This window comes from Sylvia atricapilla, chromosome 2, assembly GCF_009819655.1.
Source record: "Sylvia atricapilla isolate bSylAtr1 chromosome 2, bSylAtr1.pri, whole genome shotgun sequence".
In the NCBI taxonomy this organism is placed as follows: Eukaryota; Metazoa; Chordata; class Aves; order Passeriformes; family Sylviidae; genus Sylvia; species Sylvia atricapilla.
This window is the reverse complement of record NC_089141.1, coordinates 109,263,656-109,289,335: the sequence shown is the minus strand read 5'-3', so window position 1 is coordinate 109,289,335 and position 25,680 is coordinate 109,263,656. Positions and strand designations below refer to the sequence as shown.

Here is a 25,680-nt window from a genome sequence, read left to right as displayed (position 1 = left end):
TAAATGGTGTAAAAGAACAGAGTATCAAAATTTCACACCCTTAAGAGCTGTTTTACTGTACTTGGTTCAATTTATGGAAATAATACCTTATGGCACATCTTACTATAATAACTGTGTGAAATACCACACTATTGCAACGTTCATATATATGTTGAAGACTTTTAATTCTTATGTGAACAATTAAAGAAGATCACCAACATAAAATGATGTAACAACTAAGATTTGTACTTGAGATAATGCTGCAATGCTGCTCTAGTATATAAAAATATGTACAATATTGAATGACAGTGAACTGCATTATGCGACTTAGAGCCAATCCAATACATCCTTTTATGAAAGCTAGAAAACTTTAAAAATATAAAAAATATTAACAATAATTCTAAACCTGATTTTATTCCAACTTGCTTTTTTTTTTATCATCCCTGTTTACATGAGACAGGAAAAAACCTCCAGTACATCTCACCCCTTCCTCTTCGGAGGACCACATATTTCCTTCTTGCTAAAAATCTCTGAATATCTGAAGCAGTGATGTTTAAAAAAAACAGTTCATGGATGAACCAAAATAAATAAACCACCTTAAACAGTCTTGAGGTCTCCTCTGCCTGCTAGAAATATCAAGATCCATGTCTTCTATGAGCATAAACAGATGGAATAAATGCAGCAGGAAGACAGATTAACATTTCACTCTTTTAGAGTGGCAATCTGTGAGAGTTCTATGGAGGATTAAGATCTTCAAAGAAGAACTCCTATCGTAGATGACTTGTTATCATCTCTAAGTCTATTGTGATTTTGTCACATCTGAACACCAACAACCCCATATCCCTCTGCTCTTGCCCCCAAGAAATCAGAGAAGGGGTAAGAAAGGCACTCAAAGGGATCAAAAATCAGAACTGCAAACAAAAGTTTTTCGTAAGTAAGTATTTGTAGTAAGATTTCACCTATATCAGATTTTCTTCCTTTAAAAATTCTAACCAATGCTACACAATGTCCTTAGCACCACACTACACATAACTTTGCTGTACGAATGAAATGGAAAATACAATTATTCTACTCAATTTCAATATAACCTCTATGTGCAGTTCTGCAAGTCAGGACATCAGCTTATACTTGTGTTGTCAACAAGTGAAGAAAAATCTAAATTAATTTGAAGCTCTGATTTAGAAACACTAAATATGATCCACTGATGGCAAATGTTGAACAGGTGGCTTTTCAAAAAATTAATTACTCTAAATCTAACTGCTTTGTCTTATTTATCTTACAGTTTATCTACCGTTTTCACAGTGCAAACCGTAACAAGATACAGCTTGTAAGAAATGGTGCAAAAATACTTTGGAATGCTAACTGATGAAGACAAGACTGCATAACAACTCAAATGTTCTGAAAGTTGGTAAAATTCAACCAAGTCTCATCACAATCTTAAAACAGTGGATTCTCAAGCTTTCTGAAAACTTTTCTCTTCTTCTCTTGTTAATTAGAATGCAATAGAATTGCATGCCCTGTACAGCGCAACAAACAAATTATATTCATTTCACCACTATCAATAAAAAAAAGCAGTAAGCTGCAAGATAAAATAATCCATGTTTTGAGCCCATGATTTAACCAACTTATTTTAATTTGAAGAATAAAAGTTTATGTACATTATCCTGGGGCAAGCATAAATCTTTTGCCTTAGAGATACACAAGAACAATTTAAGGAGAGGTGGGGAGAGAAATTCTGCTTCATTGTTCCCAACCATCAGTCAGTGGTCACTCACTGCATCCCTAACTGCAATCAGGCTTACTTTAGTAACACAGTGGAACTTTTAGTAATCAATCAAGTAGTAAAGTAATGCTTACTGTACTAACAGTCTCCACACTGAGTATAAAAAGCACTGACATTGCACCTTTCTGAGTTTTTCCCCATGAATTGATTCTATTTCCACAGGATTAATCACCAATAAAAGTCTGAGGGCCATTCAACAGAACCCCAGTGACTGAGTCCATTCCATTCACCACTGTCATCACTAATAAAGTAAAACCAAAAAATCAACTGAATTCTAACCCTGTCCCCACCCTCAACAAAAGCCCTGCTCAGTTCTCAAAGCCTTGACTGAAATTACAACTCGTTTAACCCCGAGTTTTTACACCAGATTGAAACACTGATTCCATCTGAAATTATTCCTTCTCACATCCAAACCCCTCACCTAATGCAGCTGTCAAAATTTCTGCCTACCAAGCAAAATGAAAACAAGCCCCATTTTACCACCTCTCTTCCAAGAAGGTGTTTTATAACAGGCTATTCAACAAACCCAGGCTAGAGATTATCAATGACAACAATTCCCAAATGCCTGTTGAGTCATTCTGCTCCATCCACAATGCTGAATCGTGTTAAAGGGAGAGGAAACTCTTCTCCTCAAGTGCTTTTGTCTCACAGAACTGTCGGGGCTGCCCCAAGTATGTTACAGTAAGACAGACACCCACCCAGGACAGTAACCCCTGCAAACACAGTATCTGTAATAAAATCAAAATTGAACTGTTTTACACTCACACTGAACTGAGGGTGAAATAATCACACACCGATGGGACACCACACAATACTGACACCGTCAGCTGATTCCAACTTACCATTGAAAGGCATTGTAATGGAAGTAGACCAAACCAAGGCCATATAAAAAGGCAGCATTCTGTAAAGGAAAGAAACAATGTTTAAAACCCAGGTAAGAGTGAGTTTCCAATATTTTATCTATCCTTTGATATCCTATTTCCATTATAAGACAAATATATTTTAAATTCGCCTTGAACAGGAAGAGCCAAAAAGAAGCAAGGATTAACATAGGCAGACACAAAAAAAAAACCTCCAGTGGTTCTCCATGGTCACAAAAAAGGGCCTATTTTGGTGGAAGAGTAACTACAGTATTCAAGTACTTTTACATCAGAGAAACTTATGTGCTCTGTTCTACTTGTACAACAGCAGGGAAGGAAATGATGGAGCAGAAATCTTTGGCAATTTAATATAATAAAAAAATAGTTTCTGACCAAGCACCATTTCGTAGACACAGTAATTTATATTCACATAAAAGAAAGAAAAGCTAAACACTCTAATTTCAATGTCTAATGTAGAACACTAATTAAATGAATCTGAAAATATCCTCAAGGAGATTTCACTTTTCTGAATACCAAAATATACAAACCATCAATTTCAAATGTAACCTAATCATATTTCTTCATCATAAATCCAATTTCTATTTCCTATCCCCCTATCTGCAAAAGGTAAAAACCAAAGGAAAACAACAGAAACCATTCCCCTTCTGGAAACCCATTTTCCCTCCATTTTCTTTTCATATAAACTATTACTTACTTCTAAAGTAGAATTACTAACAATATCTAATGAATGTTTAACTATCCCCTTCCATAAATAATTATTACATATTTCCTAAATTAGGAAAAATAAACAAATTGCTTTTTCTTTTGCAAAGTTATGCCACAGCACATTTGTTTTTTATGAAGCAGAACAATTCCATTATTTACAGGAGACATTGTACATGCTGCCTAAGACACATTTGCAGGCTTTTCTCATATATAATTGTGATTCTGAGCAACCAGGTATGCATCCCAAAGCTCTGACACATGGACAAGAGCTGGAATTTCAATTGTGGAAGACTGCACTTCAAGATAATCTCTCTGCCACTTGTATTCAGTTCTTTAACAAGTCAAATTTCTAAGGAGTTCCACAAAAGGAATGCTAATTATGACTTAAACCCAATCCAAATATAAAAGCTATAATCAAGTTTTTCCTATAAAATAACTGGTAACCAGAAGACAATTCAAAGAGCAGCATTCATCAGAAACAGGATCCAGTATGACAATTTCATTATTCCTCATTTGCATCTTCTAAATGCAAATTAAAACCAGGGGAAATGTCAAAGATCCTTTCATGAATGCAGCTGGATCATAGCTTCAGCAATGGACAGCTTCCAGGAAAATGCTGTGGTATGACCAGATACTACAGCAATCAGAGCACTGGAAGATGTTAACAGGAGTGGAGAGGGAAGTGCATAAACAACAGAAGAGGACACTTTAATACTACCATAAACCCACATTCCTGTTTAATGGACCAAAAGCACAACACGGACATGACAAAGATAAAAGTCCTCCAATTGCATACTCTGTGTTTTTTACACGTTCTAAGTGTGCTCTGGCAACAGGAAGATCAGGAAGAAGGCAAGCTCAAAAGCTGAGCACATGTAATGCCCTGACTGAAAAGTCATTTTAAATAAAGAAGTGAGATAGATTTTCATGTGTGCAATATGGAAGCCTACAAAATACAGCCTGCCAGGAGCCTTCACTATCATTAGGCCAGCTCATTTTTCAGACAGAACTTAACAGGACTATCCAGTGTCCCCTCTGATATTTCAAATCTCAACAAAGTTTAGATCATTGTAAAGACTGAGTACAACAGTGATCACAAAAATCCTTCAACAGCACACTGCAAAATTCACACAAAAATGCGTCAGACAACTAAAAACTCTTCAATTTGTAAAACATTTGACTTCCCCTTATGAAATCTATTAGAACTCGCACTCCAAGAAAGAGATTCAGAAAAATCTCCCTGATATTTTGATGCTAAGGGTTAACAACCACCAACTTTCAAGGCACAACAAGAACCAAGATCCAAGTGATTTGTCAAAATGCAATTCATGTATCAAGTTCACATAAAGCTTTCAGATGGTCCTCACAGCACTACAAATAAACCATCACTGTCCTGCCCTTTGTTCTGTACCTCGTTTTCCCATTTTTCTCTTGTTCTCCTTTGTTAAAGTCTTTTGAGACTGACCTTAAAAATATCTTAAGCTGCCATTCTCCTCTCTATAAAATACAGGGCAAGATTTAATATTTGTACCTGTAATACTTCACTTCAAATGCAAAGGGGAAAATTGTGAAATGTCAGTATGGATCATGAATTTATCTGTTCTGAAATACTATGGCTCTAACCATATCCACCACCACATAACAAGTTTTTGTTGTTAATATTAATATCTAATAAGCTAAGGTTAAAAAGTATCTTTTAAACTGCATTTGAACATGGACAGGACTCACAAGGGCTGGAAAACATCACAGTGCCCCAATGTATGGCTGTACTCTCCCACAAACAATTTAAGGTGAGATCCACGTGAAGTCCTTCTTTTGGAGAACACCATCAAGTTCAAGACGCAGTCAAATTCCTACTGGCAACAGTCCATATGAAATGCCACCACAGCTTAATGCAGATCACGACCAAGCAGAATCTTTACCTAAATCTTCATCTACAAAATGTCCTTTTTAAAGTTCTAAGACTCTGCCTACTAGGAACACACCCCATCTTAAGAAATTAGTTTTCAGTTTCTTCTATTAGTTCTGACAAATTTCTCCCAAAGACATTCCATGTGTTCCAGTAAAGATCACTCCTGTGATTTAGTCCCTGCTATAAATAGCTATTGGGGTAGAATTTAAGGTCTCTTTTTCTCCCCAAACATTTTTCAGTGAAAACCAGAAAACAAAATTACCTTATTACAGTCCTTTCTGTGAACTTTCTAACAATCCTCAAAATTAATGAAGATCTCATGCTAGCAAAGTGCATTCTTTGGCTACTAACTTCTAATTTAATTTTTATGTTGTCAGGTATCTCTTTTCACTAGAATCTTCAGTGAAAAGAAAATACAAATCCAAACAGACTGTGCCTCATATCTGAAGCTGAATGCTTGGGATTTTTTTTTTCTACTGCCATGCTACAAAACACAGAAAAATCAGAAATGCTATTTCCAAGCTGACATAATTTACATTTTCTATGAACTATCAAAAAATGCTAAAATGTTTCATACCAACCACTAGATGGCTCAAATATCTCTCTCCATTTTCCATGCTTATGCAATTTAAGGAAATTGTCAAGTTGATATTGTGCATTCTGCTACTTACATGCACTATTTAATGCTGAGCAACATTTGAACTTTATTTTCTAAAAGAGCATGGTATATACATTTTGTCAACAGGAAACTCAGAAGGGAAAAATGCATTTCCATGCATCTTTTTATGTATCTGGTATGAATAAGCACATTAGAGACTTTTTGGTCTTGTTTGTTTTAAGCGATCAAGGAAAAAAAAATCAGCAATGAGAAAGACTCCACCCATCTCACAGGCCTTCAACTGAAACTCAAATAACTGGTTTACAGGCTCTTTGAAGCAGAAATGGAAACAGATCCCCAACGTTCCATGGACTCTGTTCTTGAAGCATTTCAGGCCAAGTTCACACAAAGCCTTTTTCTCCAACTTTCAAAGGTGCAGCCAGCAGGTCCCACAGAAATACATCAGCCCACCAGTGACACTTATCTACAAACACAGGGGCACAAAAATGCACCTATCCTGGCCAGTACGTGGCCACTCCCACACTCAGATCACAAAGAGCCATCTTGGACTTGCTCTACCAATGTATGGCTGCCACATCTGGATCCAGATGTTTTTCACCAGTAATTCGCTTATCTGTCACACACAGTTGAAACCCTGCTCCACACTCCAAACTGGTGTTTTATAAACAGAGGAATTAACTTAGAAGTTATGCTTGCAAAAATCTGTTTGACAGGCACATCTAGAGAGTCAGAGTAGAAAAAGACATTAAAAACTCAAAGCAGTCTCCGGGTAGCTTCCAGCCAGGTCCTTGCAATTTAAAAATGAAAAGGAACAGTTTTTTCCATAGTTCCCAGCACTGCTTATTCATAAACATTCCCTAGCACTGCCTCTCTCATTTGTGCTGACACAATCATCTTTAGAGTACTACAGCCAACTGGATGCCAGAAGTGATCTGAATTATTAGTATCTAGATAAAAAGGATTTTTAACTGGATCAGTTTCCCAGGCAAATTCATTTGTGGACCCTCATTAACAACAGGATTAGACCAAGTAAAAGCCTGGTACACAAGTAAAAGTTCTTTAAGCTACACTGCTTCCACCAAAACGTCTTTCAAACCTACAATGACTTCCTAAACATCACTGAAACCCTTGAAGTCACATACAAATATTTCACTTGAGAGAAAGCAACATCTGTGGGTCAGCACAAGGTGGATAAAAACATGAGATAACATCACAGCCTCCTGCCAGCCTTTCTCATACAGGTCCTTAACCAGTGACACACACAGCCAAATGCACCAGTTCTTCTACCCATACATATAAATATCTCCAAGGTGGATGCCAAGGGGATGGTGCCAGACTCTTTTCAATGGTGCCCAGCAACAAGACTAGGAGCAATGGGCATAAACTGAAACACCTCAACAAGAGGAAGAACTTCTTTCCATGGAGGGTGGCAGAGCTCTGGAACACCTGCTCAGGGAGGGTGTGAAGTCTCCCTGTCTGGAGACATTCCAGATCCACCTGGATGTGTTCTGTGTCACTGCTCTTGGTGGCCCTGCCTTGGCAGGAGGTTGGACTGGATGATCTCCAGAGGTTCCTCCAACCCTGAATATTCTGTGATTCTTTGTGACTCTATGGAGAATGGACAGATGTAGGTAAAATAAACCTATCATTTAACTAGAAAGTTGATATTTATGCAGAAATCAGAGTGTATCCCACCATACTACATAACAACCAAATCAGGAGGATAACAAGTTCCCATGTAGTTGGTTAGTAGAAGCCTGAAGAAAAACTACGAAAAAAAGATGACATTCAGCACCCTCATGAGAGATCAGTGACTGCTTTTCACTTGTTTACTACTGACAGGAATCAAAAAGCCTTTGATGACATATTTAGATTGCCTCCAGCAGGGTCTGACTGCCCCAGAGCCAGTGGAACCCTGAGCCCAGCCCACATCACACCAGGCTGCGTAAGACACACGTGGGCAGGCGGCCACTGCTCCTCAGAAAACCCAACCAGGAAAACAAGGTTTTACAGTTTATGTCACATCCTGTGGTCACAGGGTCTCTTGGCCACCTGTTCAAAGCAAAAGAACAGTTTTTGTGCTTAAACGTGTGAATATGTTTATTTCTTCACTAAAATAAATTAAAAAAAAAAAAAGAATGAAAGATGAAGTTTTGACACCATGGTGCCTAAGTCTTCCTTCTGACACTACTCAATACATAGTAACAGCTCCCCTAGAGAGTTTGTACCAAATAAAAAATTCCACTTAGGCCCCTGTGCATAAACAGCTCCAGGCCTTTGGGAGCTGACAAGATCTAGCAGAGAAATTATACGTGCTCAGGAGAAAGAGGGGAGGGTCCAAAACAAAATTCGTTTAGATTTGTATAAAAATGAAAAAGAGAGCTACCTATCAACATGTGCTGCAAGTTCCAATCACCTGCAAAAATACTAAGATCCCTGTGTGCATCACAAATTAGGATCATTAGTTCTGTCTTCTTCAAGGTTTTTGGGAAGCTTTATGGTATCTGAAAAATCATCCCACTTATACAGGATTTTTAAAAACAGCTATCTCTAACATGTTTGCATGACTGTTTTTTGAGCAATGCTCATTCCAAAATTTGTTGCTGGGTGTGTGCCTACATCTCAGTAGCCACGTGAAAGCAATTAAAATATATAAGTCATTATTCCTGTGAGAAATATATTCTGTTATATGTCATATCTTGGTAGATAGCTACAAAGTAATTCCTCATTTTCTTGAAGAAGATCTTTCCCCCCCGAGAGTAAATATTGCCAAAATACACCTACTACTTCCAGAAGAAATCCATCTTTCTTAATTCATAAAAACTACTTTCCTTCATGACAGAAAAATTCTTGCTAAAAATTAAGCCAAAATAAAAACAAATAGAAATCAAATAAAAATTCTACACAGTCTACAAATTGTGAGGGTTTTTTTTCCCTTTGTAAGGAGTACCTATCTCTGAAATTACTATGCTGTCTTGGCCATCATACCCATCTCCTCTTTACGAAAGAGTACATTTACCTTTTACAATTCCTCAGCAGTGCTGCATTTCCACATTCCCTGCAGCTCCCCTCTGAATGAAAACTACTCTTTCTACTTCTTGGGAACACGGCTGCCCCACTGAAACACTTCTGTCCCCACACTTTTACTCATGGACTAAAACACACATGGCAAAACCTGTGTGAACAACCTGAAGTGGGATCCTTGTTATCCTCCGAGTGGCTTTCCAGCACTGTCTGTAAACAGAACCTTCTTGACACACAGGGAACATCAGGACAAGGCTACAGGAAAATTACTGAAACCCATAAACTGTAATTAACTGTATCCATTATTTCAAACCCTCACTGTGTTACAACCACTTTGTAGGGAATACAGTCCTATGAAAATGACAAGCTGACAAAACATTAGTAACTTAAATCTTCACTGATGATGGCATCTATGCAGTTTTGCAAACCATGTATTTCTTTATCCATAAATTAACCTAGGTCCATCAGCAAAAGAGACTTCAACTAGTGCACCTCCAAGTTTGTCACACAAACAGCCAAGCAGTGTCTAAATTGTGATCACTGCTATGGGCATCTGACTCACGTGCCTTAGAATATTTCACTTGATGTTAACCTCTTCCCTTTTCAGCTGGCACACATATTCTCAATAAAAACTGAAGTATTTTAACAGGAAACCGAATTTTTCTGACATTAATCAAGTGAGCAAAGGTGTTGTGCAACACACAAAGGATTAAATTCACCTTGACAGACATTTTATACAGATGATTCATCTAACCAAATATAATAGTCTCCCTACAGATTCCCTGAATGCTGTTAACAATCACAAAGCTTCTAATTTGTTTTGTATGATACATGACTTTATGAAAAAACACCATCCCCCCCCCCAGCTCCAAACAGAAAGCCATACTTGACACTGGATGCTTTATAACTAAACCAATTTATCAAAATTTTGCACTAAAAGAGACAATCTCTCTGGAGATCACCTAGTCCAACCCTCTTTTCAAGGAAGGGCCAGCTAGAGCATTCCAAGGATGATGTTCAATTGGATTTTGACTGCCTCTAAGGACACATGCCCCACAAACCCTCTAGGCAACCTTCACACTATTCAATCACCTTCACAATTAAAGAAATAAATACATTTCCACGTGTTTAACAGGAATTTTGTGTTTTCTATTTGTGCCTGCTGCTTTTCCTTCTTTCACTAGGCAACACCAAGAAAATTCCAGCTCTGCTTATTTGTAAAACTGGGTAAGACACTCCTGAGCCTTCTCTTCTCCAGCTCTCCCAGCCTTCAGACCCTGCAAGAGAGATGTTCTGTTCCTGAGGATGTTACACATCCTCATGGCCTTTACTGGACCTGCTCCAGTATTTCCCCACTCGATTCTACCTGGGAGCCCAGCACCAGATCCAGAATTCTGCATGCAGCTCTCCAAGGCTCAGCAGGGAGGAAAGATCATCCCTCAGCTTGGTGGCCATGCTCTTCCTTCTGCAGCCCAGGATGCCACAGGCTGCCTTTGCTGGCTCATGGTCACCCCATGTACCAGGAGCCCCAGGGCCTTTTCTGCAAAGCTGCTCTCCAGCCTCCAGCCCAGGCTGGTGCACTGGGCTGTTCCTCCAGAGACAAAGGACTTGGCCTCTGTCAAACACCAGGAGGCTCCTGGGGGCTGTTTGGCTCCCTCTGAACAGCAGCACAGCTGTGTCATCTCTTTCCCAGTTTGGTACTGTCTGTAGCCCTGCTGATGGTGCACTCTACCCTGTAACATAGGTCATTAACCCAAGGTGCTAAAGAGCACTGGTCCCACTCTCAACCCATGGGGTAAACCACTAATGGCTGGTCTCCAGCTGGACTTTGTGATATGTCCTGGTTTTGGCTGGAATGGAGTTCATTTTTTCCTCAGTAGCTGGTGCAGAGCTGTGCTTTGGATTTAGGATGGGAACAGTGTAGACATACAGACGTTTCAGTAGTTACTGAGTGGTGCTCACCCTAAGTCAAGACTTGTCTGTGTCTCAGGGAGGCAGAAGGCTTGGGACAGCTGATCCAAACTGGGCACAGGGATATCCTATTCCACACAAAGTCATGTCCAGTATATAAACACAGAGGGGCTGATCACTGCTCAGACTGTTCAATGCATGGTGAGCAACTGTACTGTTCAGTGCTTGTTTTTCTTGGGTTTTTCCTTTCTCTCGGCTTTTTGTTAAAATCATCATTATTCTTAATGTTACCATTAGTATTACTCTGTTTTAATTTGTTTCACTTTCATGAAATTGTTTTTATATCAATCCACATGGTTTTACCCTTTGTTTCTTCCCAAATTCTTCTTCCCTTCCCACCATGGAGAAAGGAGGTAGTGAGCAAGTGGCTGTGTGATACTGAAGTTGGCATCTGGGCTTTGACCATGACAGATGCTGATCACAATCCTCTGAGCCCAGGTGAGCCACTTTGCAATCTACCACACTAACCAACTACCTAGTCTGTATTTCATCAGTTTGTCTGTGAGCACATGATAGGAGATAGTGTGGAAAATCTTACTAAAATAAACAAAAACAGTATCTATGGCTTTCATCCTCTCCACCAAGTTACTGTGCTGCAAACAGCTATCAGGTTCAGCAAGCATTATTTCTCCTTCATAAGTTCATGGTGATTACTTCCAGTGACTTGCCTGCCCTGAATGGGCTGGGAACAGTTTCCAGGATAATTTGCTCTACCACCTTTGCAAGGATGGAGGTGAAGCTGACTGACCTGTAGCTCCCAGGATCTTCCTTCTTGTCATTCTTGAGGGTAGGAGTGAAATTTGCTTTATTCCAGGCCTCAAGAACCTTCTCCATCACTATGACCTTAATAGGATAATTGAGAGTAGTCTCACAGTGACAGAGATGAGCTCCCTCAGCACTCACTGATATATCCCACCAGGTCTCATGGACTTGTAGATAATTTTTTAAATGTTCCCAAACCTGATCCTCTTATAAGAGCAAATCTTCCTGGGTCCAGACCTGCTGAGTGGTCTCAAGGGCCTTGATGGTGCGTCCTACCAGTAAAGCCCAAGTTGCTAACATGAAGTACCTCAGTGTTTCCCATATCCTTTATAATTTGCCTTATTTAGCAGCAGAACTGCATATTCTTTCATCCTCCTTTTGCTGCTGATACACTTGCAGAAGCTCTCTTGTTGCCCTTCACATCCCTCACCAAATTCAACTCCACGTGGGCTTTGGTTTTCCCTATGCGATCCCTGGATGTTTGGATGATCTCTCTAGAACTCTCCAGAGTTATCTATCCTTGCTTCTGCCTCCTGTATGCTTCTTTTTTATGCCTGAGTTCATCCATGCAGAATTCCTTTCCCTTTCACCCACTTCCCTCAAGTCAGGATGAACTGTTCTTGAGCTTGGAGAAAGCTATTACCAAAAACCAAATATGGACCGAAGAAAAGAGATTCCACCATCATGCTGTCCTGCAGGCACTTCCTATTTTGCCAATAACCTTGAGGTGAGGCCCAAATATTGATCAGTACAAGCAAATTAAACACTGAGCAGGTTTTCTCAACCTCTGCTTTTCTTAGGTGAATACTGCTCTTATTTCATACTTACTAAAGGATGCAGCTTTCCTCTTTCCCATCTTGATATACTGACCTCACAAAAACTCAGATCATCTCACAAATGTTGTCAAAGTACCGAAACTAATGCTGGCTCATGTGTAAACACAAACATTTCTGAAACATCTTTTTTACACTAAGACAGTTTATTGAAATGTTTTATTCTCTTTCATAAGGCAAGTGATCATCACCATTTACATCCATTCTCTTCAAAACATTTTATGAAGCAGAGCTACTAGCATGGAATTTTCTGTCCTTGATTCACCGTTTTTCCAACCCATTCCAGCAAAGATAGGAATCCCACTGAGTTGACAAGTAGCCCCATTATTTCCCTGTCAGTTTCTCACTGCTGGAGAATCACTAGTGTTGGAAAAAAGCCTTACTATCATTAATTACACAGCTGCTCTACCTCAGGCACTCCACAGAAAATGGGAGTGGACAAGCTGAACATACTAAGGCATGATTGACTATGAAGAGATTCAAATACACACAAACAGACCGGCAAAAACCAAAGGAAAATAATCACAAAAATTAAATGGCAAAACTCTCTATGGCTGTTCCCCTTGACTCCCCACATTATGCTGGGCAGTAACAAAAATCCAGCTGAATCTGGACCTCTGCTTAATGGAAAAATTCAAAGGTTAATTTTTAACCAAGTCCCCTAAGAATGCTGTTGCTGCTTTTATGCTGTTCTTTCCAGCTGAGTAACTCTTGAACCTGCTGCCTCCAAATGAGTTTCAGAGAAAGCAAACTTCTCAAAGTTGAAAAACTGGAGGAACGTTACTGAAAATGCCTGTTGGGTAAGAGAAACAACCCCCAAGCCAAGTCCTACTTTTAGAAAGCACACAGAGTTTAATTACTCTTTCCTCTTTGGGAAAAACACTTAGCCCAGTAGCACAGCTTTAAATCAAGCATGTGCTTTTCCTGCTCAGAGATGCCACAGGAAACAAGATGTCATTCAGGATGCTTGGTAAAAGCAGAGGAGTTTCAGTTTGTGTGTGCTTAAGTGGGAGAAGGAAGGACAGGAGGTTTGAAAGGAGAGCAGACATCAGCTCCTCATTGTCCAGGTTGCATTAGCTCCAGCATAAAAACAGTTTGTTCTCTAAACTGCAAACTGAACAAAATCCCACATTTGGAACAAAAGTCCGAGTTACCAGCTTTAGAAAAAAACCTCTCTAGCTGTCTGGATCTTGACTTTACTTTTACATTAATCAGTAACATCTAGAAAATGAAAGCGTCATCAGATAGCATGTTTTGGGGTATTTATTTTATGTGTTCTTGCAAATGTATCAAAAATTTAAACAAGAACACGTCCATTTTTAAAGGTTTGTTTTAAGAACTGAAATGCAAGATCATTGATTAATGGTTGCTAGTTAGGGATCAATCAATTATTACTGGAAATGATTGTCCAATTAAGACTGTAGTTGGTTAAGTAGTGATGGCTAATTGGTGTTCTAATTGGTGATTTGCTGTTTTATTTGTTAGAATGTACAAATACTTAAAATGGGATACAAGAGCCAAGGCAGCAGGCCCACATGACAGGCAGCTGGGGGAGCAGACTGGATGGCCAGCAGCCAAGAGCAGAGCAAAGCAGCTGGGCAGCCCACCAACCATTCCCACAGAGCATTTCAATTCCATCAAATCATCATTTCTTAACACGAAGCTGTACCTCGGTAAATTTTCAGCCCACTTTGTGAATATATAGACTAGTGAGTTTAAGAGCCATCAGTTTCTAGAGGCAAAACAAGAAAAAATACAAACAAGCCAAATGACAGGACACTTCTTTTGCCCTCCCTATCTCTGCTTATTCTGCACTGCAGCTCTCTCCTCCTTTGATCCAGAGCTCAGGTTTCCACATCCTCCCTCAAAAATCCCTCTTCTTCTTCCCATTGCATCACTGCTGCTGTACCTGACTTCACTTAATTACTTCTGTCAACAGTTTTATTTCTGAAAAATTAACTCTGACAAACTGCAAATGGAAACACCACGATCCTCCTGTATTGGGAACTGAAACATTTTTTAAATCCACTCGAGTTTCTTCACTTCTGACTACTACCTCACCACACTAGGTAAGAAACCTCTCAAAGTTGGTAGCTTTAAAATCTTTTCCTCTGGGGCAGTTTATTCCTAAACTCAGCTGACAGCCTGAGAGAGGAGAGACAAGAGAAAATGAAGAGGGCAAATTAACCAACACCATCAAATGGGGATTTTCTCCTCCTGTTAATTCAACGTCTTTTTGCAAATCTCAGAGAGCTCTTACTTAAAGACAACTTGCTGAGTTCCACAGATTAATTTTACGTTGTAATTGCTGCTCCTTGGTGTGACTGGACACCCCCTCACACTTGCAAGAGTCAGCAGAATCCCTTTTTAACCTGTCTGCATGGCAGGTGTAGACTCACCCTCCCTCCTGTCTGTCTCCTCTGCAAACAGTTCTTGGATATGCTTTGATCATTTATCTGAAATTTCATTCTTCTGTTCTGCCCGAGAGAGAAGGATGACTGGATTCTAGAAAAATGTCACACTGAACTATACTTATCCCTTATATAAGAGCATCCTTTCCAGTACAGGCTTCTATATTGTACTTTATTAAAGTAAATATTGTTTGGGCTTTTAGCTTTTTCTTCATCTTCTACTTTTTCTGATTCTAAGGCTAGTTCCCTCAAGACCATGAGCTGTGAGATGGTGCATACAAATACTTTCAAATACTACTGTTTAAAAATATCAGCGTGCCATATGAAACTGAATTTGTTATCATAATTCTCCAACATCTTTTTCTGCACTTTAAATCTATACCATTCAATGCACAAAATAGATAAATTTTTTATAATACAAATATTCACTTTCACTTCCAATCATTAAAATCATTATACCAGCCCCACATTTACAACTTTTCCATGACACTGTTCAATATACACCAATTTACATTTTTCTTAGATCAAAAACATGAGGATTTTCTTTCCCAAATTTTCTGAACATGTGATTACTCTACAGTGTAATCTAAATCTACCTTCTTATGTACATTAAATTTTAAAAAATACTTTACAGCTTTTTTACACTTTCTTCTTAAGTCCAGGTGTCTATTATCAAGCAATTTCAGGACCATTTCTCAATTGCAGATATCAAAGTTGAAGTATCACACCCACAGAAGGACAGTTCCAGGCCATGAAGACAATGATGTGAGAGCAGCTTCATAAACCTGGGATCATCACCTTGTGGTCGCTTAGCAGAGCTCAAAATGGGAAGTCATAATCATCCTACCTGGAAATTAACAATCTCTTCACAGTACTTTGCTTAACAAAAGAAGAAATCTGTCTCTCAAACCTACCAGAGAACAAGCACTAACACAGGAAGATTATGGCAATTAAGGGTACCTAAGTACTGCTCTGCTAGAAAGAACTCCCAACATAAAGTACAACGAATTTACTCCTTGGGAGATAAAGCACAGCCACAGAATGGCTGCTCTGATCGGGAACATGGCAGGCAGGGAGCCTAAAAAGGGCCCTTCGTGACCAACACCAGGGCAAAAAAGAAAATACAAATTCATTTTCTGGAAGGTCCAATTTGTGCTTGATGTCTTGCAGAAGCATTTAGGATAAGAAGTTTTTCGCTACTTCTCTCTTTTTAACATGTTTTCAATATTACATTTGATCCTGTTCTTAAACACATCCACTTCAGGATGCGCTTTAGGCAGTCCAAGGTATATTTAATTGTTTAAGGCGGTAATTATTTATCTAATTCTACCATTTTCTACTTCTCAGTTTTTATTAATAATAAACCATGTCTCTCAAGCACTTTTAAACCTGTTTAGTGTCTTCACTATGTGTCTGGCCTCCACTACACACTTTTCAGGCCTAAAATTCAGATTCTTTTTGATAAACAAAGAGAAATCTTGGGCTAACAATCTGTTTGGGTCCTGTCTTATTTACCTGCATTTAAGTGAAGTGGGAGTTTCTGTATTAGGGATTTTGCCTTAACCTGGCTTTATGAGATCTGTAACTTTCTTAGACACAGCCACCCAACCCTTCAATCTCTGTTTCTAGAAACCAAATCCACCAAATTGCCTCAGGAGAAAATCAATTCTTCTGGATTTAGCTGGGTTTGATCGCCCAGACCAATGAACTGGTTCTTATCTCACACTTGACTGACAAGGCACAGGAAATTTTTTTCCACTTAGAACAGAGTAATCCCTTGTTGACAAGGCAGATTATTTGGGATATTTTTCCCAATGATTACAAAACTGTCGACCACCTTCTTTTCACAGCCAGAACAATGAGTCACCACAGAATAAATCTGTGCTTCAAGACACTGCTCCAATACCTCAGCAATTCCCTGGGCTCCAGACAAGTAATAAAGTCCTAGCCCTGGCACTTGCTCCTGAGCTTCAATCACCAAAACATCTCAAAACACACACATCTCCCAGTTTGTATGTATAGGCTGTAAGACTAAGAATACACAGCAAGAATTCCAGGGGAAGGTAAAAAAAATCAAGGTTCAGGGGGTTAGTTAACTGGGAACACAGAACGATGCCACAGGAATTAGGTGCTACATGTCTAGCAAAACACTAGAATTAGGAAAATCACTGAAGAGAAGCACAGAAAGAAATTCAAAAAATATCAGCTGTATTCCTTTAATTTTAATTTTTTTTTATTGTTTTTCCAGTCAGCACTTAATATTTATTCTCAGTTTAAGACAAGTTGCCTTCCTGTGACAGCACCCATCTGGGTCTGTCTTGACCTCACAAGTGACATTCATCATCATGTTTGCTTCAGTTTGCTCTTTAATGGAAGCCCAGGTCAGAAAAAAATCACCAGCAAGCAGAACCTACAGGTTCTCTCTACAAAACACATTACAGCCACAGTGATCCAGGAAAGATTCCCAAGGAATGTGGTTGACAACAATGCACATGGAAGAAAGTTCAGGAGAGAAAAAGGCTTACATTCCTCTGAATCACACTCACCCTGAGTGAAATGAAGTGCCTTCAAGACAAGCTTTTCTTACATGATTTAGACAGACAGAGGGCTCTGTTTGCCCAGATTTTGAGATCAAAACCAGAGTTGAGACAGGATTATAATGCTCCATTATGAACTAGATGGATGATTTAATTTATATTACTGTGTTTTTTATGGATTTCAGGGGGAGAGAAGAGATCATGTACTGAAATCCTTGATTCTTGTATAGCTTCACAGAGTAGTTCTGCTCCAGACCTCCCTTCTGGAGGGAAGGGACAGGCTATCATACAATTCAGAAGTAACACTGAACTTTGAAAATGTTGCTGTTCCAGCTACATGTAAGTGTAACTTCATTCCCTTTTCTTTCATTAAGTCTCCCCCTGGCAAGAATACCATCCCAACCTCCAGTGATTTGTGGTTCGAAGGTTTCTAAAGCCAAACAAAATGTCTTTGTATTTGATTGCTTTTAATGGATTTTTTTTTCCCTGAATTTGTTCAGCTGTTTTTTGAAACAATTAAAATTGTGAGTATGCAGCATTCTGCAAAACTAATGCAACTTTTCACACAGCCAGTGATACAAAACCTTCTGGAAGATGCAGTAGGCACGAATTTCCTGTAGCAAATGACAACAGAACAGAAAACATGGAAAATACCAGCAGGCCTTGTGTAAAGACATTCCTCCTTCTCTGTTACCCCTATGGTTTTTCATCCCTTAGCTTTAACAAAAATATTTCAGAATTATAATCAGCTTATTATCCTCTTTCCTTTCTAAACTGCAGCTATGATTGAAACCCATTTCCTTTTCCACAGTGTTTACCAGGGTTGGAATCAGATTTTCCAACTTGTTTTCAGAAAAACTTCATGAAGTTCTGATTACATCATTAAGATACCTGGAAACAGATCTGTGCCTGATCCCAATAATCAAGGATCCAACAGATAAACGAATGAAATGGAACCCAATATTCATCGGGAGAAGAGAAAAACAAGACCTAAAGTATTTTTAGAAAACATGTTCATTAGCACCAGTGTAGTTACATCTGCTAATAGAGCTTTATTGCTGTTCTTCTGATGACCCTGAGAATTCTACAGTTTAAATCAATGCTTCAATAAGAAAAATACTAAGTAAAACTTAATCCAAAAATAAAGACTGAATGAGGAAAAAAGAGAAAACAGTTACATTTATTTCAGAACACAATCGTGTCAAACACTAATCTAAAACCATTTTGAATTGCCTGCTTTTTCTTCAAAGCATGAACTTATCTGCCTCACACAGGCTACTCACAGACTCTTTAAAGAGGCCCCAAGCTCTTTGTCTCCCAATTTTCCCACCTGCTGCCTTCTCAATCTATTTGCACTAGATCCACTCACACTTCCACCACTCCTCTCCCACCCACACCCACCACATGGAAGAGGCTGAATCTGCATCCTCCAGAAAAGGAGGAAAGGATGCAAGCTCAATACTTTAATTAGGTATATGCTTGAAAGAGTATTTTAAAAAAACAGAACTGAGATGCCAGTTCCGGAGAGAGCAAACTCAAAACCACAGAATTTGCAAAAATAAAGCAATTCTTTGCTTCTAAAACTCAGCAAACATTTCTTCTTTTTAAAGAATGAATCTGAAAATGTAAAAGAACTATTGCTGAAGAAAAGCCATTCATTAATGAGACACTCTATCACGTCATAGATCAAACAGGAATCTACAAACTAGAAATATGAAAACCAGGGTGATGGGTTTGAACTTTTTCCATACAAGGAACGAGCAATCATACAAAAGTACCAAGTCCCTGTGGCTTCTGCAAACAACAGGCTTTTGAAAAAGCATCACAAGCATTTCCAAAATAATTGCTTCTATTTAGAAAGAGAGACATTTGGTCATTCCATGTTATCAATATTCAAGTATTATTCCTGCCTGCTGGAGATGCAGCCCTTGTTCGAGTCAGAATGTTCTACTCAACTAAAAACGCCTCTCTCCCAGCATTCCGAATTGATGAGTTTCTCCACTGGCACACTTCAGCACATCTAATATTTCAGCATCCTGAATCCTCATCCCAGGGACTGAAGAAGGGAAGCATGCTATTAATCTAAATACCAGCACATGAATGATGACAGTTTTTATTCTGCACAAAGGAAACTTCTGCAGCAGGAGAATTCAGTGTGAATAAAAAGCTTTGCTGAAGAGACTTCTCCATCAATCCTGATGATACTTGTGTTATTTTCACTGAGAGTGTTTGGGCTTCTAGACAGAGATCACACATACAGAGGGGCAAGAGGAGCATTCCTGCTGAATTGCCAGGGTGAAGTCCCCATTAGAAAATGTAATGAACATTGTCTGGAAACAAATGCCATTTCCAGGGTGAGGGGAGAGCGTTCCCTGTGAGATTCTGTCTTGCTTCCTCCTCCTCCCAGCCCCAGCAAATTTCTCCCCAAAGCACATTATTTCCTCTTTAACGTTTTCAGTATACTAGATTCTTCAAACTTCTGAGTTCTTATAAATCCATTGATTAAAAGGGATGAGTAGCTTAATGAATGAATGAATGCACACTTAGAAAAAAATCAGAACTGCAGATATTGAAATAATGGGTTTTTTCCTGATTTAGGACAAATGCAAATATTTTTAATTACAGAGCAACACGAGTGCTCCCTAAAAGCATCTAAAGCTTGTTGGGATCCAAACAGGTGCATGGGGTTGACGTGCAGAGGGGAATTCCTTTGTTTTGTGTGATGACAGTTAATAGAAAGAGACATTTATAAAAGCTAATTTATCAAATTTATCATAAGGTCAAAGACAACATGTCAAAATTTGTTAATTAAATTTGCCAGTCATATTCTCTTTAAGATTTTACACCTCGTCTTGATACCTTCCAAGGAGAGAGAAGACACCCTCCTGTCATAATTTCATTATCTAATTAATCTAGTAAGAGTTAATTATTACATCCTTGTATAGTTTTCCTGCACACGAAATTGGACATGCTGCATTATTTGTCTGCATTAACAATGATCATGTTTTGATAGGACTACCTCAGAATTCTGTTTTAGCTGACAGAAAGACTGAATTTCAGACACATACACCCCCACACAATACACAGAACCCCAACCTGTAACTTTTAAGATTTATTACTCCTTAAGAAATACCTGGATAAACGTATTTTCTTTCCTAAACTAGAAATCAGTTGTGCTTCCCTCTAATTACAGCATGAAATAACACATCCTTCTTAATCTTTTTTGTTGGCATTAATTTAATGTTTTATTTTTAAAAAAAAGATACTTCTTTCAACCTGTCTGCTTTACCGAATTTCAAAATATTACATTTATTTTTAGCATGCAATACTAAAACATCTTTTTCTTAAACCCAAATACAGTTATTAATTTGCTCTATTTTTTGTGCACTTTATAGACAACCAAACGTTGGCAACACCATCTCAATCTCATTACCTTTCCAGCATTCCAGCATTTCCCTTCATTTATTTATAAATTTCTCATAACTATTTTGAAGAGAGATGCCTAATTCTTTTACCATTAAGACAGAGAATCCCAGTCTTGATAAACACAGTTTGCGTTTAAAAAAACCCCAATTTTTTCATGTCAGATTAATCACACTAACTGATCACCGCTGTGAGATTGCTGACCTAACCCCATTTATAGTGTTACCAAAGCTACCAAGCATTTCAATGGAGAAGAGATTATAAGGTGCACAATTTATAAATTTAGCCCTTCAGTTAGTAGTCCTCATACTCCAAATTTCTCCTGGGTCTTTCTCTTTTTACAACTTTCCTATCTTTTCCAATATCTTCTTAAATGCAGTTTCCATCCACCCTGACATACTAAAGAGACAAGCTCATGAGCTGAACATATTAGTAATCTTTAAAAATCTGTTATTATGATGATGCTGTATCTGCTGCATTTCATTTTTCCCACTCTTCTTGTTTTGCCAGTACATCTCAGGATCAAAGTGAAATTTTCACCAGAACTGCTCTCATCCACTGCATTCCCAAAATCTAATTATTATGGAAAATATGTTCTCTCCTATTTATTCTCAGCATTTCAGTAAAGACTTTGTGCACTTGCTAGATCCTTTATTACGGTAAATCACTTCACTCTGTGACAGCAAATTGTTAAGCTATCACCATCTGCAGTAACATCTATGTACATTTAAAAAAAAAAAAAAATCTTTGTTGTTTAATTACAGAGAGTGGAGTCTCGGTCATCTTAACTCACTCATCCCCTTGCCAGGGGCTCTCCAGCAAGGTCAGAGCACAAAGCTCAGTTTTACCAGTTGAAGCATGGCTACTGTCCTTTGCTCCATTCTAAACAACTCTGAATTTTATTATCTGTTTATTTAGCTCCCTGAGTGATCTTTAGTGTTGCACACTCTACTTTCTTATTCCTTCCTCAAAACAGAGGCCATCCAGGCCTGCTTTGATGGAGAATGATACTGGACTCTCCACCTGAACAGTTAAATGTCTTCCTTGGATTTTTCTTTTTTTTTAATTGTTTTTTATTTGTAATCTCTCTCAGCATGCCTGGTGAATTTATGACACAGAGGTTGCTGTTAGGGAGAAAGCTGATAAAAATCTCAGTTCAGATCTCTCACAATCCACTCTGGTATTATTCTATATATACCTTCCTCCCTTCTCCATATATGCTAAAGTTTGGGCTTTCTTCTCTCATTTTCTTTTCATTCTAATTATCAGCAAGGCCAGAATTTTCCTTCCCCCACATCCTGCCATTCTTCCTTCTAGACACATTTTCCTCTTCCTCATATTATTTGTTCAATCTCACTTGGCCTTACAGATTTTTCTCTCCTCAATCTTCCCCCTGCTCCCCTTTTTCTGCTTTTCTTTTTTATGGACATGATCACTCCCCATCCTGTATTATCACACAGTACCAGACCCAGACTATTTCCAGACTGCTTTCCATAACAGTCTCCTTGGAAAATATTCATCCCCATTAAATCCCATAAAAATGCTTTTTATCTCCATTATGATGACCCACTCTCATCAGTATCTAAAAATTAGGACAAAATTATCTCTGTTTTTCATTTGCTGTTCCATAACACATAATATCATCATGCTTGTCTCCCCCTCTCAGTCTAGAAAGTACAATTTTTCAGTTGTATTTTATACCTTCTCAAACCATAAGCACAATGTCTTCATCAAAATTTTTCCAGTGAAAGGACTGAAATCCAAAAACTGGTTTCAGTCAAAAGTGAGGGGTGGTACAGAATCCCATGTGCTTCACTGACAACCATTATATTGTCAGGCAGAATTAAAGAGCATACAGAAGGTATTATTAGTATCTCCATGCTTCACAGGGACACTGAATATTTATTTAATTCCTGATTTTATTTTTCACTTTCTGATTCTCCACTTCCTCTTTCTATTTATTCTACTCCTACCCTATCATTTTGATTTGCAAATATATCCTGAATTGCAGGTTTTTAATGTACCCATCTGTAGGTCACTGCTGTCTCACCCAGTTCCTTTTGCAATGAAATTCATCCCAGCAAACTTCACCTTCAGTGAGAATTTTTGAAACTTGCTTTCCTGATCAGTTTTTCCTCAACATTTCTCTGATTAAGTGTCCTCTGATCAAACAGATTGTTTCTTTTTTTGCTTTTTCTGTAGGAACCCTGTGTTGCTGTGGGGCAGTAATTTATATTAAAGCCTTTTTGTGTAATTTTAGAATGTTGCTCTCTGAGGACCTTCAAGAGGAAATTTCTCTCTTTATACGTAATATCCATTCTCTTTTTAAAAAAAGTTTCAAAAACCTAAGGGCTTGAATAAAAAGCAGTGTTCACAAATCATCCCACTTCTCCAACTTTTGTTCCTGTAGACTGCCTGTTCCAGAAATTTCTACCAATCCTATACAATTGCACTGTTTCAATTAATACAAGCATTTATATCCAATTAAACAATAATGAATTTTTTGATTAATTCTGTTTAAAAAACTACTTGATTTTTCGAGTTTACTGCAGAAAATAAAACAGTTGTGACTCAATGAAGTGGAAAATTGCTGTCTTATAAAAGATCTCCAAGGTGCAAAATGTTCTCTTATTTGCTGTTATCAGTATGTCTAGTAATTGCTTTCTGTCCAACTGTTTATAAAGGGAGAAACAGACTTACAGTCTGGAGAAAAAGAGACAGCGAAACACACAAAATTAAAGAATAATGGTTTTTAAATTATTTTCCTATTTTATAGCATTAAGGAAACATACCAAATAAAATCCTGAACAAAACAGAAAAAAAATTAGAGGGATGAAATAAAGCTGCATAAAATAATTAAAATAGGCAACAGGTCACATTTAGAAACTAACATCCATGGTCTTTAGTTACTTTAGCTCTTTGGAACAAAAAAGCCTTTCCACTAATTACAAGGGGTTTAGCCATAAGCTTGAGGAATTTCTACACAGCTCTAATTATAAATCAGCATTTTAAAATATTACCTGGCACTCAAATACACTTTGGATCAACATAAAAAGGAGTGTTATAAAAGTGCTTTCTGCAACAAACCAGCAACAGCACCAACTGAGATCACATCCCTTTTCCATGATCAGCACCCACATACACAACTGAATTTTCCTTTGCCATTTGGCTTTCTGAAGAGAATTTCAGGTCAGGGAATTTTGCTTTGGGTTCTGCAATTTTTTTTTCTCTCTATGGTTTTGGATTCTTCTCTGTTTTATAAAGATTACCCAAGGAAAGTAAGGAGAAATTCTCCTATTTGTATACATACAGACAGAATTTAATTTTCAAGAATAATTTAAGAAATAAGTATGAAAAAAGGTAGAAATTTAGGCAGTAATTTATTCTACTGTCCAGTAAACACAGGCAGGGGAGTACCAAACAGGTGCTTTCCGGAACTAAACTAATACCTCACACCTTGTTACAAAATTATGGAATTTACTTTCCCTTGTTCCATTTCTCTATTTTTTCTTAAGTAGACCAGTAGAGCTTTGCCACTGTAAATTCAGTTTGCACCACATTTGCACTCAGATGTTCTTAAAATCCACTGTAACACTGAACTAGGTCTTTAAAAAGCCTTCCTGGAGTTTACCAAACCTCTTTGATGTTTTTACCTTGTCCACATAAATGAAATCTTTATTAAAAAGCAGGGTGATTAAGGCCATTTTCATAAAATGGTAACGAGTTCCTGACAGATTTACTTTCCTTCCAGGCAACTTTCCAGCAAAAGTCAACAGCTAACAAGAATTCTATATCTGAATTCATGTTGGAGGATATAACTCACTAATTAAGTGTTCCTTAAGCATTTCAAGGAACATTCAGACTTTCTGACTGACACTGACACTCCAAGCACTGCTTGATAAAGAGATACTACAGTTGAGTGTAGCTGAATAAATTGAGGTCTCTTTTCTTTCTCAGGCATCCTCAATCTAAGTTCTAGCATCCTATTCCACAGTTAAGTCTTCCTTGAAAAGGAAAGAAGTAATTTTCACAGTAACATCCAACATTTTAAGATGCATTTCTAAATGCTGTGCCTTGTCAATCCTTCCATTTATTCAGATATGAATAGAACTGTTCAAGTACCTGTGCACCCTCTGGTAAAACACAACTTTTTATTAAAAAAACTTAAGCCAACAGGATGCTGCTCTTTGATGAATTAACACAGAATAAGTTGACTTCAGCACTGTTGTTGTCATGCTCCTCATAACTTGTCCACAATCCCCTGGGTTTAACAGTGTCTAGAAATCTTCATGTTCACTCCCCAAGCAGAGAGATGTCCCAACAGCTCCAACACTTCAGAGGATCAGCATAAAGGAATTTGCTGCTCCATAACAGAGCTGTACCAGAAGGTTTTATTTATTCAAACTCTGTGTTGCAGGCACACGGTTCCTAATTGACAATATGTGAACGTTCACCTACCTGCAAAGGCCACAAACATTCTTTAATTAAGATTATCAAACAAGACAAGGGCTGCAGCAGCAGTGCCATGCCTAAGCAGACATCTAATCTAGATATTGAGTAAGTAGGCTCCTCTCTCAAGAACTCTCCCAGAAATGACTCCAATGAGCACTGATGCCTCTTGGAGCCCCAAATCTGTGGAATAGGGTTTCTAGGTCTCCCCTGCCCTGGACAACCATAGCAGTGCAACAGATCCAGATGTTTTATACACACTTAAGACTTAATTCACTCATGCAGTGGAATTTCTGCAAGACAGCCCTACCCAAACTCAGGTATTATATAAAAGAGTTCAGTATGATCAAGTCCATTATAATGCAACCACGAGAAGATTAAAATAACTTCC

General features: G+C 38.2%; 1 protein-coding gene across 19 annotated transcripts in view; it reads right to left on the bottom strand.

The window, feature by feature from the left end:
- The window catches only part of KDM6A (lysine demethylase 6A), a 152,854-nt gene that overhangs the window by 76,782 nt on the left and 50,392 nt on the right, over positions 1 to 25,680 (bottom strand). For all 19 annotated transcript variants that reach the window (XR_010743020.1, XR_010743019.1, XM_066314074.1 and 16 more), the window contains exon 5: positions 2,605 to 2,663. Coding sequence is in view for 17 of the 19 variants with exons in the window: in XM_066314074.1 (XP_066170171.1) it covers positions 2,605 to 2,663 (59 nt within the window). In the remaining 2 variants the exon portion in view is untranslated. The remainder of the gene's footprint in view (positions 1 to 2,604; positions 2,664 to 25,680) is intronic.